General features: G+C 33.6%; 3 protein-coding genes across 3 annotated transcripts; 2 read left to right on the top strand and 1 right to left on the bottom strand.

Moving 5' to 3' along the window:
* The first annotated feature begins 3797 nt into the window (after positions 1–3797).
* Positions 3798–4133, top strand: LOC133294867 (uncharacterized). Its single transcript, XM_061493623.1, has one exon. It carries the CDS (start codon positions 3798–3800, stop codon positions 4131–4133), a length of 336 nt encoding a protein of 111 aa, XP_061349607.1.
* An 8817-nt stretch (positions 4134–12950) lies between these two features.
* LOC133294866 (uncharacterized) lies at positions 12951–13283 on the top strand. The gene has a single exon (XM_061493622.1). The coding sequence runs from the start codon at positions 12951–12953 to the stop codon at positions 13281–13283; it is 333 nt and encodes a 110-aa protein (XP_061349606.1).
* A 1524-nt stretch (positions 13284–14807) lies between these two features.
* On the bottom strand, positions 14808–17664 carry LOC133294862 (uncharacterized). Its single transcript, XM_061493618.1, has 6 exons — positions 17509–17664; positions 16626–16683; positions 16302–16468; positions 15881–15959; positions 15686–15746; positions 14808–14990 (listed from the first exon to the last, which is right to left on the bottom strand). Exons 1-5 carry the CDS (start codon positions 17662–17664, stop codon positions 15730–15732), a joined length of 477 nt encoding a protein of 158 aa, XP_061349602.1. The 3' UTR covers positions 14808–14990; positions 15686–15729.
* Between the last annotated feature and the right edge of the window lie 272 nt (positions 17665–17936).

The following is a 17936-nucleotide window of genomic DNA, read 5'->3' as shown; positions in this document are numbered from 1 at the left end:
ACCGGTTGGATAATCGAAAACCCACATAGAAATAAAAAAACACAAGCTATATGAGCTCCACCACCATACCCTGCTTTTGTTACTCTAGAGGGGTATCCATTGATGAACTTGTTAATGAAGGCCATGGCTCTACGCGTTATCACTTCCTAAACATCATCGTTTTTATATGACGTGTCCTGCGATTGTGTTGATGATAATATTAATTGATAGGAAATCTTTGAGGATATATGAACTTAAGAATATTGATTAGTTGAAAAACTTAATAAGAATGACTAAAATTATTATTTATTTATTTTTTGATTTTCCAGTGATAGTGTAAATTTTTTATCACTGACCCCAAATTGCTTCATATAAAATTCGAATAAAAAACATTGCAACCTCAACAATAGTCTATTCCTTGAACACAACTCACTTATCAATTATGCCACCCCTTGAGGTTAGAATGACTCAAATTATTAACTATGAATGTATTTGTCAGTATAGAAGGTATCGAGTTTCTTAAACAATGGGAAATTGTATATATGAAAGGATCATATTTTAATTTTGAGTTCGATCCATGAATTCATGCATGTGAAAAATTAGTATCTTAAATATGAATAAATTCCTAGTAAAATATAAGAAATGTTATATTTATAAACTTTTTATGTACAAACTCTTACAAACTATACTATATCTTACCATATTACACTCTCGAGTAAAATCTTATCGATAAGATATCGCATAATTTGTAAATTTGTAAAAAAATAAAGTTTGTCAATATAACCTCTTCACGAAACATACACGGAATAGTTGAAAAGTTTGAAGTTGCAAATTTGGACTCGCGAATTGACTAGTATCCGGGCAGCCATTGTTTCCAGTCATTTTTATGCCAGTTTTATGTGGGCTAGCAACTGGACTATTAAAGCCCATCATCACAATATGTCGAGGATAATTAATGCCAAAGGACATAGATAAACTAAACGATATCTCGTATTATAGATATAATCGTGTGGTGAGTCTTATTATTTATTAAAAAGAAAGAAAGGCATAAAAATTGATAGATATGTAAGAAGTTACATCACTCTCATGACATGAGAGTAATATAGTCCATAAACTAAACAAACGAACTCATATTCCATAAAAAAGAAATTTTGTTCTCAAAAAGGTTAATCAATATTCAAAATTTTAAAATCTATAAATATAATTTTAAATATCTTTTATAAAATGTTAAATAACCCTAAAATATAATTAAAATATGTCTATATATTTTTTTTAAATATAATTAATCATAATTCCGTTAATCAACATTAAAGACACTTAAAATACTTACAAGAAAAAAGGCACTTAAAATACTTACAAAAAAAAAGACACTTAAAATAAAAAATAATTAGCTTACCAAAAAATAAAATAAAAAATAATTAAAATCAAATTAATATTATACTTACTCCTTATTCCATGCCTTGTGTTATTTGAAGCATCGTAGTTAAAATTGGAATTTTACCTAAAATCAAAAGGAGGATAAAAAATCGTAAAACGTAAAATCCTAACGTAAACGAAAAATACAAAACGTAAAATCCTAATCGTAAAAAATCATAAAAAATCATAAAAATACAAAATCATTTAGAATTTTGATGAAATCGTTTTGATTAAAAAAATTTGTAAAATCATAAAAGCGTAGATTTAAATTGATATTTTAACTACCACGATTTGAAGCCCTTTCTGTCATATCTCATGGTTTTATATATTTTTTTATTTTGTGTATGCAAGTAAAAGCAATCAAACTATTGCATCTTACACCAAAGAGGTTGCTTCAAGTGGTATGTATTTAATTCCACTTAAGTAAGTTTTTGTGAATGCAAAAAATTCTTTATGTGGAAGATACTTGTGATTTATCCCAAGAAAAAAATTATTGCATCTTCCTTCACCCTTCTTTATCTGCTTTTATAATTATTTATTTTGTGGATCGAACAACGAAATTTAATTTGATATTTGTTCGGTCCTAGAGAACCGTAGAATTACACTATATACTATATAGTATGCGCTCATAGATATCTTGGTTGACTTATAGTCAATCTCTCAATTACTGTGCACAAGCAATAGGATTATAGCCAAGACGTGGGTATGTGCACAGTTTTGGCAGTATTATTAAATAGGTTTTTTTATGTGTACTTGGGTTCTTTAGCTTTTTATTTATAGGGGTTATCTCTTGGACCATGTAGATTTTTCAGTCGATATAGGATTTAACCTCTTATTCATAGGGATAGGGGTTTTATCCTTTTATCTTTATTCTGTTAAAATAACTGTGCCATTATCCATTAAGGGATACATGAGATAGGCGGTTAAATATGGATATATTCCATAACAATATTAATTTCTACATTGAGGTTTAAAATAGGGGAAAAATAATTTTGCTTTTTGTTATAGAATTTTTTTTCTACTATACTCACATAAAAGTAAATGAGTTCCATTGTAAAAAGAAGAGAAAGTGAAATCCGCTCATTTTTAAGTAAGTGTGGTAGTAAAATTTTATATACAGCAAAAGCAGCAATGTTAAACCGTTAAAATAATTCATTTAAGGTTATATGCAAGACAATTTTTTTTTAGTAGAAAAATAAAAAGTGACAGTCGGGCATCCATTATAAATTTGAATCCAAAACAAAAATTAAACAGGTACAACAGCTACGTGAAAATTAAAACTGAACCTCAAAGCAGTTAGCATGGGCTGTTTGTTTGTAAACTTATTTTATTTACATGCAAAGCACTTCGCCAGCTTTTATTTGATTTGTTTTTGGGTCATTGGATTGGAATGTGAATAACAGTACAAGGTTTCGGCGTGCGCCGAATGTATAGAATTTTGTACTGTGGTACTCACTGTCCATGGTATATGGCCACATATGCAAGCAAAACTTCAATTGTCCCGTCAACTATGGCACAAATGTATATGAATTTAAAATAGCTTGCTATATTTATAAAAAATAAATAAATAACTTGCTATCATTTGGATTTTTTTTCCGAGAAATATATTCTTCATAAGATTGAGCGAGAAATAAGACGAAAAGACAGAGTGAAATGTGTGTGTTTTTTCTTTTTTGCCTAGAAGCAGCACATATATAGATAACTTTCGGCCTCATACTAACTAAGCAATATGTGAAACGATACTTGTCTTCCCACTGGTGTGGTTACGGTTATTGAGAGTTCTTGCATTTTTATTATTAAAACTTCGAAAAACTAATGTGTGCAGATTTGTAAATAAAATAAGATTTCTGTTTTGCGATACCTTGGGAAATTAATTAAGCAATTTTCTTTAATGGATACGAAATTAGGTGAACTAGTGTAGACCACAACTATTTGAGACTTTCATTCTTTATGACTAATTTGACTTGTACGATAATCAACCCGAACAAGATGTAAATTAAACAACATTAATCTTGTTCAAAAACCATAGAGCTTCTAATTGTAATGACGACGTGCAGCTTCAATTTTTCAAAAACCACGTACGATAATTCAAAAACCACATTTATGATTCAAGATATTCCATTGGTACTGCTTCTTGAGACTGTTCCACAAAAGTAAGAATCTGCGTGCAGCTTGCCAGCTATAGCTCTCTTCTCCCAAGAAATTAAAGAATGAGAATTAGAAACCAGTTGCTAGCTTGAGTACATGGTTTTCTCAACAATTGCTTCTTAATTTGTTTTGCTAATGACAATATATATAGAGCTTAATGCTAATGAGTTTTGTGTGAGTTGCCTGCCTAAGATTAATTAATTGAAGATACTTCATTAAGGAAATACATACATACAAGTTAATAATTAGCAAAGATGAACAAGTTCATTTGTTGGGTCATGCTGCTGCTTTTGATCACTGTGGCTGTTGCTGATCATGATTCGGATCATGATCATGAACACCATAAAGATGGTCCATGTGACAAGTTTAGCACACAAAGAATGTTAACACATAAGCTGCGTCATTGTAAAAAAGCAGCATGTGACGAGTGGGCTCCAGTTTCTGCTGAGTGCTGCAAAGAAGTGGCACAAGTTAGCATCCCTTGCATGCATGCTATCTTCTCTTCGGACGCCTTCAAGAAAGTTGGAGTTAATCCACAAGTTGCAATCACCATTCCCGCACGTTGTCATCACGTCAAGGCCAACCCTTGAGGTACCTATCTTCAACACATAAATGAATACCAATATGCTCATAGTTATCAAATTTGGGTGCTATAAAGTGACAATATATATGCTCATTAATTTTTGTTCTAATGTATTGCAGCTCTTATATATACGTTGAAGGCTGACAACGTGGATTACCGTGTCTGAGGTTATCACATGTCGTCCCTACAGTCTGCTGTGTGTTGTATCTTTAATAATTTGAGCTCATATAACTAGCAGCTCATAAATAAATTACATTGTAACAACTTTCTTATAAATTTAATAAATAACTTGAGCGTCCTTTTAAAAAATAACTTTTTGGTTGTTTTAAATTCAATCTTTATTATTATCAACGAAATCCGACACAGTTAGTAGATGGTTGTGTTCTTCAAGCATGTTGACAGAGATTTGATCTCTGACCGTGTGTATAGAAAAGACTTTGTTGGTAGAAACAAAATCCACTTCGGTAATCTCTATGCCTCAAAAGAAATAGTGTTTGGTTGATGACAGAAAAATATCTTGAGAAAACTAAAAAAATAAAATAAAAAAAATTCAATCTTTATTTGGACGGGAGTATATGGTATAGAAGATAGTGTTGGTTTGCTACAATGCTTTTTAGCTAAAATGGACACTGATCAAATGACAATATCAATCTGTTAGTAATTTAATTTCCTTGGGCTTTAGACAATATAAGTGCAAATGTTGGTGATTGGGCTTTAGACTATCTAAGTGCAAATAAGTTGGTGCTTTTACTCATTTTAAAAGTTACAACAGTAAATGATCTAGTGTTTCTATTTTTTTCTTTAATTATTTCAATAAAATATCTTCAGCTGACCATTTTTTTAATGATATTAAATATCACCAATTTTTTTCACGAAATCTTAACCAAGCTTTCATAGTATGGCCGTTTGTTCTGTATAGTATTAATTTAATGAATTTCGTTAAAAATTTTCACACACAGATTGATGACATTGGGTGAGGTTTAACGTAGATTGATAATATGTTGTTTTTCAAAAAAATTTATGAAAAACAAATTTTGTCAAAAAATTTCACGAGGATTGAGGATATTTTTTTTCAAATTTTTGTTGGAAAAAAATTAGATCTAAAATTTTTGACGGAAAAAAATTCCATTGAAAATTTTCACACAGATTGATGACGTGTATTGTTTTGCGCTTTTTTTTCAAAAATTTTGACAGAAAAAATATTCAGTCGAAATTTAGTTTCCATCAAAAGTTTTGACACAAATGATTTCTTAATTATTTCCGACGAAATTTTTTTTTATCAAATTTATGAGGAAATGTTTTTAGTCAAAATTTTCGACGGAAAATTTTTTCGACGAAACTTTTGAAGAAATTTAGATTCTATCAAGAAATTTGACAGAATTTTTTTTCGTTGAAAATTTCCGTTAGTAATTATGACCAAATCTTGTTCTGTCTTTAATTCCATCTCTATTTTTGACGAAAATTTTGTTTGTCTTTATTTTCAATGGAATATGATTTCCGTCGAAAATTCCATCACTATTATTTTACCTCGATAAATTTTGTCGACATTTGGCACTTTTCTAGTAGTGTCTCATTTTAAAAATAATTCACTTTTATGTAGTATTCACATTTTAATGCTACGGGTAAATTAGTAATTTCAAATATTTTCTCCCTTAAACACCCCCTCCTCCCAAAATTTGGGGGAACCTTCATTTTAAGGGTAAGAAATGTTATGAAGAATTTTTAAACTCACAAATAAGAAGAATGTATAAATAATGTAACATCCCGTTCAAACTAAAACCTTATTTAAAGTACGATTAGGAAGGTGTAAGACATTTATTTTAGGATTAGGCTCATGTATATGCTAGGACGAGATTAAATTAAATTATGGAACCAATTCATATTTCAATGGAAAGTAAATATGTAATTTTAAATATGAGACATCTTAGTCATGAGTGTATATTTAATTTTACTGAAACATAGAAGGTGAACTTACTATAATTATTATTGATGTATGTAATTAATTTTACTGTAACACATAATAAACCCTAAGGTACTATATTAGAGTACATAATATAATAGGGTTTAAGTGATATTGAGTAGGAAAACTTTGGACAAAGCTTTGGGCCCTTGAATGTCTCATGACCGATGGCCCAAAGGCTTTGAGGAGTGATTAGTTTCAGCCCAAAATCCTTTAATTATCCTCATCCTCCTCTAAGAAATTCTACAAGGCAACCTTCCATAGGGTTGTAATCTCCACATGGCAACCAATCCAGCCTTCCATTCCCTTGTACCTTGCGCTAATTTTGAGCTGAAAAGAAGGCTGATGCCTTGTCCCTTTAGCTAAGCCAATTGAGCTTTGTTAACATGCAACCAATAAGAGGCTTGTGGGCAGATTTGCATGTTGCCTAATTGGGCAGAAACCACATCACACCTTGCCTCTCATGTGCGCCTAGGTAGAAGTATAAGGCATCACAAAATTCTGACTTCAATCCCTTCATGAAGACTCAAGTCAATCACTCCTCTCTTCCCTCCTCACATGCGCAAAAGAGAGTACAAAGTAAATCTGATCTTGTGTTTAATTGTCAAGCCAAAACAGCCTTGGCATACATGCAACCAATGAAGAGGAACTTGGCAGATTGCATGTGTTTGCATTGGACAAAAGTCTATCACCCTATACACCATCATGAGCGCTGAACCATGGGTAAGAAATGCATCAGAATGCATGCATTCTTAGTGGCTATGAGGTGAGGCAATCAGCCATCTCCATTCACCCTCACATGTGCGCATGACTAGGGGAAAACCTTGTTAAAAATTCTGGTCTTGTGTGTAGCTTAAATCAGATTGCAAATCCCTCTTCCTTTCCTTCCTATGCATTGCATGCACAAGCCTTAGACTAAAGCATTGCTTGAGAAATTAGACCAAGTTAACCATCTCATCATCCTTCTCTTCCCACTCAAACCGTGACCTTAGTGTTAAGAAACTCTAAAGGAAATAACATTCTTCCTCCTTCAAAAAAAACCGTGGAACACTTGAGGGATAATCATAGTCTCCAACACATTTTCTTCTTCCCCTCTTGCTCGGCTGCATCACCCTTCAAGAGGTAAGGTATACCTCTAGTTCATTGTTCTTCCTTTGGTTGACGGAAACACTTATGGGAGACAAAACCTCTAACTTATATTCTTCTCTTTTTCTTCCTTGCCCGCGCCACCAGCCCAAGTGTGGGGCTTGTTGTTCCAAGAGATATTAAAGAGTTAGTCACTGCCCTCTTGTCCAAATTGGTTTCTTGGTGCTACAAACCTCTTTTCCCTTTCTCCTTTGTTAAATCAAGAACTATGATACGAAAGTAAAACCCTTAGCTAAGCATAAACGTAGATTCTGCCTTGTATGTTTTGTATCTTAATAAAAGGAAAATAACTAAGATAACATGTTTAGGTTCTTTGTAGCACACCATCATGAGATTTTTAAGTCTTAGAATAAATTACTTGATGCTTTATGTAGTTTAAAACCGATTATGTTTTGAGGACATGCCATGAACTGAAATCCTATTCTTTTATTAAAATTTCAAGAGGATGTTAGATCTCTATTTTGTCATGTTAAGTTATGATTTGATAAAACGTCAAGAGTCCACGCATGTAGAAACCGGTTCTGTTTTGGAGCAACCTCTATGTATAAAATGACGTTTAAATTTATGTGGATAACATGATGATGGATTCTTTTCTTGCGCACCCTTTGAATAGAGAAGTAAGTGATTTGATGAATAAGAACCTTGAGAAAACCTTCACTGTTTTTAGAAGATAAAATGGTTACTTCATGTTGACTTCATTCACTGGTTGCTGAAAAACGTTGATGAAAAATGCTCACTGTTTGGAGTAAAAACACCCACTGTTTGCTCACTGTTTAGTGTTAAAAAGAATTGAAAAAAAGACAAAAATAATCTTAGAAAAAAAAGAGACTATATGGCCGAATAGGGTAAGGACTTATAAATTTGGAGTTTTGCTACTAAATCATAACGTATACTGATTAGTTATACCTCTAAATTAGGTGCGAAGAACCTTTGAGACGTTGGACTGTTTCACTGCTTACCGGTAATTTTATTACGACACATAAGGAAAGTGTTAAATATCATATATACAAGAGGAAATGATAGTAATCCTTGTTATATTAAACTACACAACATTGGTGCTATTATATAGCAAACCAATTGAAGAATACAAAGAGACACACTCAATGTGGGACTTCTACACTATTAACACTAACACTCTTAACACTCCCCCTCAAGCTGTAGCATATAGATCATATGCTACAAGCTTGATACATAAATAATACTTTCATTAGGAACCAAAAACAACAATGCTACATCAACGAAATGAAATGACTAAGTACAACAAATCAACTGGAATGACCATCAGTCTGAAGAGCTGATAAAGAGACAGTGCTGGAATGGACATCAGAGCATGGATGGTGCCGGAATTATCATCGGCAAAGACAACTGAGCTGACCAGGACATCAGCATCAAGATCCCTCTCAGACATTTCATTTAACAGTTGGTGAGCAGCCGTGGTTTCCCCTTGACTATGCTACAAGCTTATTACAAGAAAGACCAAGTAACATAACATCAAAATAAATCTCCTAAATGAGAAACCAAAAATCAACAATGTGCTAAAAATGGCGTCGAAATGAACATCAACATGGAAGATGCCGGAATGATCATCGGCAAAGACAATTGTGCTGGAATGACCATCAGCAACATGGACGGTGCTCCCCCTCAAGAGAAACTTCTAAACAGGCCGAGATTATCATCGGCAAAGACAATTGTGTTGGAATGACCATCAGCAACATGGACAGTGCTCCCCCTCAAGAGGAACTTCTAAACAGTGCCGGAATTATCATCGGCAAAGACAATTGTGCTGGAATGACCATCAGCAACATGGACAGTGCTCCCCCTCAAGAGGAACTTCTAAACAGTGCCGGAATTATCATCGGCAAAGACAATTGTGCTGGAATGACCATCAGCAACATGGACAGTGCTCCCCCTCAAGAGGAACTTCGGTATCAGCGGAGACAACATCAGCAACTTGGACAGTGCTCCCCCTCAAGATGGATGATGAATAGTATAAATACTCCATCTTGGGAAGAAAGAAGATTAAAGAAAAACAAAGCTTCGCGGAATCGGAAAAGTCGTCGGAGACGGCGGTGGGTCGTCGGAAAAGTCATCGAAGACGGTGGTGGATCGCCGAAAAAGTCGCCGAAAAGTCATCGGAAAAGTCACCAGAAAAGTCGCCGGAGACGGCTGTCAACGGTGGACGACGCAGTCGATCAACGGTGGTCGGTCAACGACAACGGTGGTCAACCCAACAACTTCCCAAGGATCATTCTTTTCTGATGTGACAGATCAGTCTAAGCTGCAGTCACAGAGCATACTAAGAAAAACCCGAAAAAGAAATAGCAACGGGAATCCCTCAAGGAGGGTGATATCTCTCTATAACCATATTGAAATTATGGAAAATAGAACTAAGTTAAACGGATTAAGATTTCTCTTATTAGGCTCTAGATACCATGTTAAATATCATAGATACAAGAGGAAATGATAGTAATCCTTGTTATATTAAACTACACAACATTGGTGCTATTATATAGCAAACCAATTGAAGAATACAAAGAGACACACTCAATGTGGGACTTCTACACTATTAACACTAACACTCTTAACAGTAAGTGTACGGTGGTATTACCTAATGTGACTATTGACTAGTGTATGAGATTGTTACGTGTCGCTCACATGCGAATGATAATTATACTGTTATTTATATTGAAAGTATTCTGCCTACGGAAATGTTTGACGAAGTTTCAATGATGAGGTAAAATGTTCATGTGGCAGCATGAAGTTTATGTTATGAGAATGATGATATATCTATGCATGTTACATCATACCGCATTTATTTTCTGTTTTGTGTGGGAAAGTATTGCATGGCATACAACATTGAACATTCATTGGAAAAGAGATATATGTATAAATAAATATACATGTGAATGAGCATGCATCATATAGGCATGCCTGGTACCAGGAGAGGGGACACTTGGCTTCCGTCCGCATAGGTCCACAGTTGGAAATTCACCATTGATTTTTGGAGCCATATGGAATATCCACTGTGATGGCACGCGTACGACGGTGCTATGAGCGTGATGAAGGCGTTATATACGCAATATGATATATGATGAAAAGGATATATGATGAAAAGGATATATGATGAAAATGTTATATGATGAAAAGGATTTAATGTTTGAAGCGACTGTTTTGAGCCTAGTTTAATACTGTTGCATTAGTGGTTTTGTTGCCACACTACTGGGATTTTTCTTACCCCTTTGGGGCTGCTATTTTTATAAAATGGCAGGAGGACGTAAAAGCTTTTGAGGACTTGGATATGTGCTGTTGGTTTCTACTGTTGGGCATGCTGCTGTGGTTGTATTAATTTCATGGATGACTGTACTAATTGTTGATGTTTAAATTATTAGTGAACTATGTTTGCATCCTGTTTTAAGACTTTTAAGAACAGCAAGTGTTTTGAAACGGATTTCAGAACAGTTTTTACGAAAACTGATTCATGACGTTTTGAAAGCTAAGTTAAAACTGTTTGTGCGAGCATTTTGTAGGTTGGCGTCCCGGGGCTACAGACCTATGATTTTCTTATAATTTATATGCACGTGTAGCCCCAGTGTCTAGTTTTATTACATATAAACCTTTCAGCGAAATTCTGAAAGGTCGATTTATTATGATTTTTGCAAGTCAGGTCGTTTGATATAAATTCACTGATTTTAACTCTCGCCTTACGAGTTATGTTTCGAGGGGCAAACGACTTTCAAATTACTATTATTTTATATGAACGCGAAGCCCCAGATGTCTAGTTTCTAGATTACAAAGAATATTTTTTTGAATCGTTGAAGTGAATTTTATACGAATTTTTAAAGACAGCGAGGTCTGCCAGGAAAGTTATATTTTTAGTAGTTGAGAAATTTTGAAAGTATACTCTGATTTTTGTGACGAACCCGATTTCAATTATGAGTTTTTAATTGCATTGTAAAAGTGATTTTCAGTCTCTAAAATATGATTAAAGAACTCTAATCCGCTTAGCAAACAACTCTATTGGATGCATACAAGTGAGGGTGTTACAAATAAAATCCTCCCGTTCCTTCCATTTTCTTCCTAAGAGTGACCGAAACAAGCCTAAAGTTTTGGAAGACAATTTTTTTTTATATATATAATAGAAAAGAAAAAGTGATAGTCTGGCATCCATTATGAATTTGAATCCTAAACTAAAATTAAGCAGGTACAACAGCTATGTGAAAATTAAAACCGAACCTCAAAGCAATTAGCATTGGCTGTTTGTTTGTAAACTCATTTTATTTACATGCGAAGCACACTTCGCCAGCTTTAATTGATTTGTTTTCGGGTCATTGGATTGGACTATGCATAACAATACAAGGCTTTCAGCGGGCGCTGAATGTTGTCGCACATAATAATCTGATGGGCTTTTGCAGTACTTACTGAGTTACTGTCCATCGTACGGACAACAAACGCAGCTGCATTACTAAACAAAAATCAATTGTATCGTTAACTATGTACACAAATGCATATGAATTGAAAATAGTTTACTACATTTGATTTTTTTTTTTTAAACAAATGTTTTTCTTCCTAAGCTAGAGATAAAAATAAGGTGTAAAGGCAGGGTGAAGGTTGTGTGTGTTTTCTTTTTTGGCTAGACGCATCGCATAGATAACTTAAGGTCTCATACTAACCAAACAATATGTGAAGCAATACTTGTTTTCTCACAGGTGGGGTTATATATGGTTATTGAGAGTTCTTGCATTTTTTCTTATTAAACTTTGAAAAAGAATAATTATTTGAAGGATACCAAATTAGGTGAACTAGAGTAGACGACAGCTATAGTTGAGACTTTCATTCTTTATGACTAATTTGACAATTGTATGATAATCAACCCGAACAAGATGTAAATTAAACCACATTAATTAATCTTGTTCAAAAACCATAGAGCTTCTAATTGTAACATGACGTGCAGCTTCAATTAGGGACAATGACCATATTGTCACTTTTTAAGCAAAATTTTACCTGATTGCCACTTCTGAAATTTTTTTTGCCAAAATGCCACGCCTGAATCCCGCTGGTCTGACAAGCGGGAATGGACTGGACACGTGTCAGCGTTTGAATGGTCAACCATTCTCGCTGGGCTGCCCAGCTAGAATGACAGTATGTGACACGTGGCAAAAGCACATGCATTCTCTGGATGTCTGTACTTTTGCCACGTGTCAGCATTCTGTCATTCTAGCTGGACAGCCCAGCGAGAATGGTTGACCATTCAGACGCTGACACGTGTCCAGTCCATTCCCGCTTGTCAGACCAGCGGGATTCAGGCGTGGCATTTTGGCAATTTTTTTTTCAGAAGTGGCAATCAGGTAAATTTTTATTAAAGGAGTGGCAATATGGTCAATGTCCCCTTCAATTATTCAAAAACCACGTACGATAATTCAAAAACCACATTTATGATTCAAGATATTCCATTGTACTGCTTCTTGAGACTGTTCCACAAAAGTAAGAATCTGCGTGCAGCTTGCCAACTATAGCTCTTCTCCCAAGAAATTAAAGAATGAGAATTAGAAACAAGTTGCTAGCTTGAGAACATGGTTTTGTCAACAATTGCTTCTAAATTTGTCTCGCTAATGGCAATATATATAGAGCTTGATGCTAATGAGTTTTGTGTGAGTTGCCTTGCAAAATATTAATTGAAGCTACTTAGTTAAGGAAATACACACAAGTTAATTAGCAAACATGAACAAGTTCATTTGGGTCATGCTGCTGCTTTTGATCACTGTGGCTCTTGCTGATCATGATCATGATTTTCATCATGAACATGATAAAGGTGGTCCATGTGGCAAGTTTAGCACACAAAGAATGTTGACACATAAGCTGCGTCACTGTGAAAAAGCAGCACGTGACGAGTGTGCTCCTGTTTCTGCTCAGTGCTGCAAAGAGGTAGCAGAGGTAAGCATCCCTTGCATGCATGCTATCTTCTCTTCTGATGCCTTCAAGAAAGTTGGCGTTAATCCCAAAGTTGCAATCACCATTCTCGCGCGTTGTCATCATGTCAAGGTCAACCCTTGAGGTAACTAACTATCTTCAACACATAAATAAATGGGAAAACATTTTCTCCTTTTAAAGGAGAAAATTTTTCTCATGTTAGTGACTCAAAGCATATGTGGGTCCCACCTTTAATTTTTTTCTCTTTCCACTATTTTGTGGAACCCACTTATACAATGTGTCACTAACATGAGAAAAATTTTCTCCTTTAAAAGGAGAAAATGTTTTCCCTAAATACCAATAACGCTCATAAATATAAAGTACAATATGCTCATTAATTGTTTTTGTTCTAATGTATTGCAGCTCTTATATATATATATACGTTGAAGGCTGTTAACATGGGTTATGGTGCCTGAGGTTATGACATTTATCGTCAAAGTTCGGGCTACAGTGTGCTGTGTGTTGTATCTTTAATAACTTGAGCTCAAAATAGCGGCTCATAAATAAGTTACATTGTAACACTTTCTTATAAATTTAATAAATAACTTGTGTGTCCTTTTAAAAAATAACTTTTTGGTTGATTTAAATTCAATCTTTATTTGGACGGGAGTATACGGTAAAGAAGATAGCGTTGGTTTGCTACAATGCTTTTAGCTAAAATGGGCACTGATCAAATTACAATATCGATCTGTTAGTGATTTAACTTCCTTGGGCTTTAGCCGATCTAAGTGCAAATGTTGCTGATTGGGCTTTCGGCTATCTAAGTGCAAATAAGTTGGTCCTTTTACTTATTTTAAAAGTTACAAGAGTAAATGATCTAGTGTTCCTATTTATTTATTTTTAATTATTTCAATAAAATATCTTTAGCTGACCATGTTTTTTTGAATGATATTAAATATCACCATTATTCTTCACGAAATCTTAACAAACTATCATAGTATGCCCGTTCGTTCACTGTTTGTTATTCATGTCATGCTATTATTATTATTAATTTTTTTTTGAATGAATCATGATGTTATTCTACCTCAAGCTGGTTGGTTATTACTATTAGGCACTTCGTAATGTTTTCACGCAATTTTTTTTTTTTTTTTTGTGAAAAATGGTATTATGTTGCTCCTAGCTTTCCCCAAGAAAACCAATGATTATAGTAAGTCATGGCGGTGAACTACAAATGAGTTGGTTTGTATTAACATTTTCAAGTATGTCTATATATGTTTGGAAAACCTTCATCTATATATATCTTAGGTAAACCACAATTTTTGGTTTATTATAGCTCTTAAGGAGGTGTTTAATAAGTTTGACTTAAAAAGTGGTATTTAATATGTGTTATATTCTCAATGTCTTATTCATAAGTCCCAAAAATGACATCAATCCGTTCACAAAACAATATGTTCGCATGACACACTCGCAAGAGAGTAAGAGGGCACAATCGCAAGTCACAATAAGCTATATATATATATTACAGTGGATAGAACAAGAAACCATAAAGTATATGTAACAGGGTCACATGATTATATATAAAACAACAGTACTATAGTCTAAAGGTCAGGTTACCACATGAAACCTTTTGTATAAAACATAACAAACTCAGCAGGGAGTAGTTTTTTCACCAAGCTACTTCTGAGGGTTTTCTTATGTGTGAAGAGGCTGAGACAAAAAGTACCCAACACATGTTCCCAAAAGAGTACTAGAGTCGTACGTAGTATATATGCGCTACTATGTCTTATTTCGATAGAGGTAATTAGAGTAGAGTACTACTGTATGGTACAACGTACGTGGTCGATCATCATCCTGCAACGTTGTCAACAAAGTCCAAAAACCCGAGTTAAATAGTAATTAGTAACGATTTTATGTTTGTTATATTACATAATTTCATTTCACTTTTTATACATATATTAAAAAGATGAAATTCACGTATTTTTTTTTCTTTTTCATAATTTTATTTTATTTTTTTTTTTTATTGTATGTGTAGAAAAGTGAAATTATATAACATATCAAACATACAAGTATACAACCCATTAATCAATATGATAAAAAGAATAATATTACATTTTTTTTATTATAAAATAATTTTTTATTATAAACTATTTTATAAATAAAAAATTTGGTTTCAATAGAAACTAAATATACTAAAGTACTTCTTTCTTAAGCGAGAATTTGGATATAAAGTTATAATGTTTTTCCTTGCATGCCACTTTTTGACCGTACTACAAATTTTATACAAAAAAAGTATCTATTTAATTCATTCTTTAAAAGGTTGTTTACAAATTCAGCACTGTCAACCATGCGCTATTTAGTACTAGGGTTGAAGTTTCATACAACAAATATACGAGACTCTTTTAAGTCTCATATTACAAATATACTGAAGTAAACACTAGTTCCGTATGATTAATGTACGGGACTTATCGCGTAGGACTTAAAAGAGGCAATTCAATTTCAAACTATAGAAGGAAAAGATACAGGACTTAAATTTAAAATTTAAATACCTGGTCTACAGAATGGTGAGTTTGCATATTGTGGCAGAGTGGTGTTAATAATAAAGGGAGCCTGCAGAAATAAAAAATAAGAAAGGTACACTAAAATGACTAACCTGCGTTTAAAACGCTTAGAATGCCTGAGATTTTATTTCATTTTTATTATTATTAATTTTACTACTGGTCAACCAAGACTATATATCCTACCTTGCCACCAGTTCCCTCTTGAAGCACTGTTTGAATCGTTACCATTTGGATCATCATCATCATCCTTATCTTTCTTGAACTGCAGAGAAGCCAAATGTTATTATATGTTGTATGTTTAATTAAAGCATATATAAACTAAAAACTATAAAGTATTAGCTTCTGCATCATTGCTTGTATGGTTACTATTTTATTTAAAGTTAATGAGCCTGCATAAATGAATAATAATAAAAAAAACACATAATCTGCCACTAGTTAAATTTCCATGATTTCTCATTAAAGTTTTATATGTTATTTAATTATAAAAAAAAAATTGTGTAGCACTTTTGTTAAGGAATACAGATGGTGGTACTTAATAATATATATAACCTTGTGGTAAAAAACACCATGGACCATAGTAAAGGATGAGAATTAAGGCACTCACACTATGGTGGGATTCAGTGGTCCTGGTTCTTGGGGAATAATTTTCTTGACCCCCATAATAGATTGATGAACTATAGTAGCTGGGTTCCACTGTCTCATTCTGATAATTGGTGCTAGTATTCTTGTTAGAGATGCCACCACTGCTTTCACCTTTGTTACTGTAATTGCCTGAAACGAATCCATCTTAAGCTTTACTATATAAGCCCAAACATTTAAAAAGTAATGAAAAAGCCACATGTTCCCTGTATGTAGACAAGATTTGAGATGGGTATATATATATGTTTAGTACTCAAGTCAGAGTATAGTGTATATATGTTTAAAGGACCTGGTGCTCCATAATTTTTGCCTCCCATGTCTTGCCTTGTTGAATCTCTCCCTCCAACCTAAAGTTACAAAAAGAGTAACAGGGTTAAGTATGCATATATGTGACATGTAAATTATATTTCATAAACAATTATATGCCATTCTCATTCACACATAAGTTCTGATTAATGGCATGCATGCCTTACAGACTTCAGAGCACAGAATAGAGACCAAAAGGATTTTCAAAATTTCATACTCAACAAGGTGCTTGCTTGCTCAATTACCATCATCAACTTCATTTTATGCAGAATGAATATGTATTATACGGTAAAAGAACAGCTACAAAATGAAAAAGGTTGTAGACTTTTAGTTATATTTAGTTGCCTAAATGGAATAGTTTGACCATTAATGCGCTCAATAGCTATCATGTAAAGGTGTTATAATATTGACTTGAACGAACTCTCTAGGACCTTCAAGCAGGGGAAGTTTTTTTTGTTATTAGTTAGGATTCTATTTTGTCATGTTACATGACATAAGTTATATTATGTTGTAGAGACAAAGTTGATGGATTCACTATTGAAATAAAAAATAAATAAATTAAAGAGTGAATCCCATTAACTTTATCTCTAGAACATGATATAATTATGTCATCTAACTTTATGATTATATTTCTCTATTAGTTATTACCAACATCCCAAAGCTATCATATTCCCGAAAAAGACCCCATGTCATGTCAGAAGCAACAACCATATGACATATTGCCAAAACTAATTCACAATCTCAAAAATAAAAATAATAAACATGTAGGGCAGGCTATAAAAGATTGAGCAAAATGAAAAATCCAAAATCCATGCATATAATACAAAAAAAAAAAAAAAAAAAAAGTTGAAGGAGGTTATGCATACAGTGGATGGAGGGGGGAACATGGAGCCAAAGATGCTGGTGGAGGAAGAAGAAGTGGTGGAGGGGTCCTTGGGACCAAAAAGATGATCAAAATTGGTGGGTGATGAGGAAGAAGAAGAACCTCCTCCAACTTTCTTTTTGTTGTAGTCCTTGTCCATGTGTGGTGTGTGGTGTGTGGTGATGAGTGTGTATTACTTAGTATTAGTACTAGTACTAGTAGTCTAGTACTAATATATATAGTAAGAGGCTTTAAAGAGAGGTAGCTTTCTTTGTCAACCAACGAACAAAACTACTAGTTTGATAAGTATACCGTAACGACCAAAAGATTGGATAAGATTTGCAGGGAAGAAGGAAACAAAAGAGATAACAATAAGGAAGAGAAAGGCAGAAAAGAAAAGGGGTGCACAGAGTGAGCAGAGCTGAAGAGAGC

The sequence above is a fragment of the Gastrolobium bilobum genome, unplaced genomic scaffold (genome assembly GCF_033153095.1).
Source record: "Gastrolobium bilobum isolate Gb01-03AN ecotype WA unplaced genomic scaffold, APGP_CSIRO_Gbil_v1 utg19071, whole genome shotgun sequence".
Lineage (NCBI taxonomy): Eukaryota > Viridiplantae > Streptophyta > Magnoliopsida > Fabales > Fabaceae > Gastrolobium > Gastrolobium bilobum.
The sequence above is the reverse complement of the archived record's forward strand: the minus strand, read 5'-3'. Positions and strand labels throughout refer to the sequence as shown.

Bases quoted from the DNA above. Each gene is read 5' to 3' on its own strand.
- LOC133294867 (XM_061493623.1), top strand. From the start codon at position 3,798: ATGAACAAGTTCATTTGTTGGGTCATGCTGCTGCTTTTGATCACTGTG.
- LOC133294866 (XM_061493622.1), top strand. From the start codon at position 12,951: ATGAACAAGTTCATTTGGGTCATGCTGCTGCTTTTGATCACTGTGGCT.
- LOC133294862 (XM_061493618.1), bottom strand. From the start codon at position 17,664: ATGGACAAGGACTACAACAAAAAGAAAGTTGGAGGAGGTTCTTCTTCT. The intron at 16,684-17,508 runs GTATGCATAACC...TTGTAACTTTAG, and splicing joins TGTTCCCCCCTCCATCCACT to GTTGGAGGGAGAGATTCAAC. The intron at 16,469-16,625 runs GTCCTTTAAACA...GATTCGTTTCAG, and splicing joins CAAAAATTATGGAGCACCAG to GCAATTACAGTAACAAAGGT.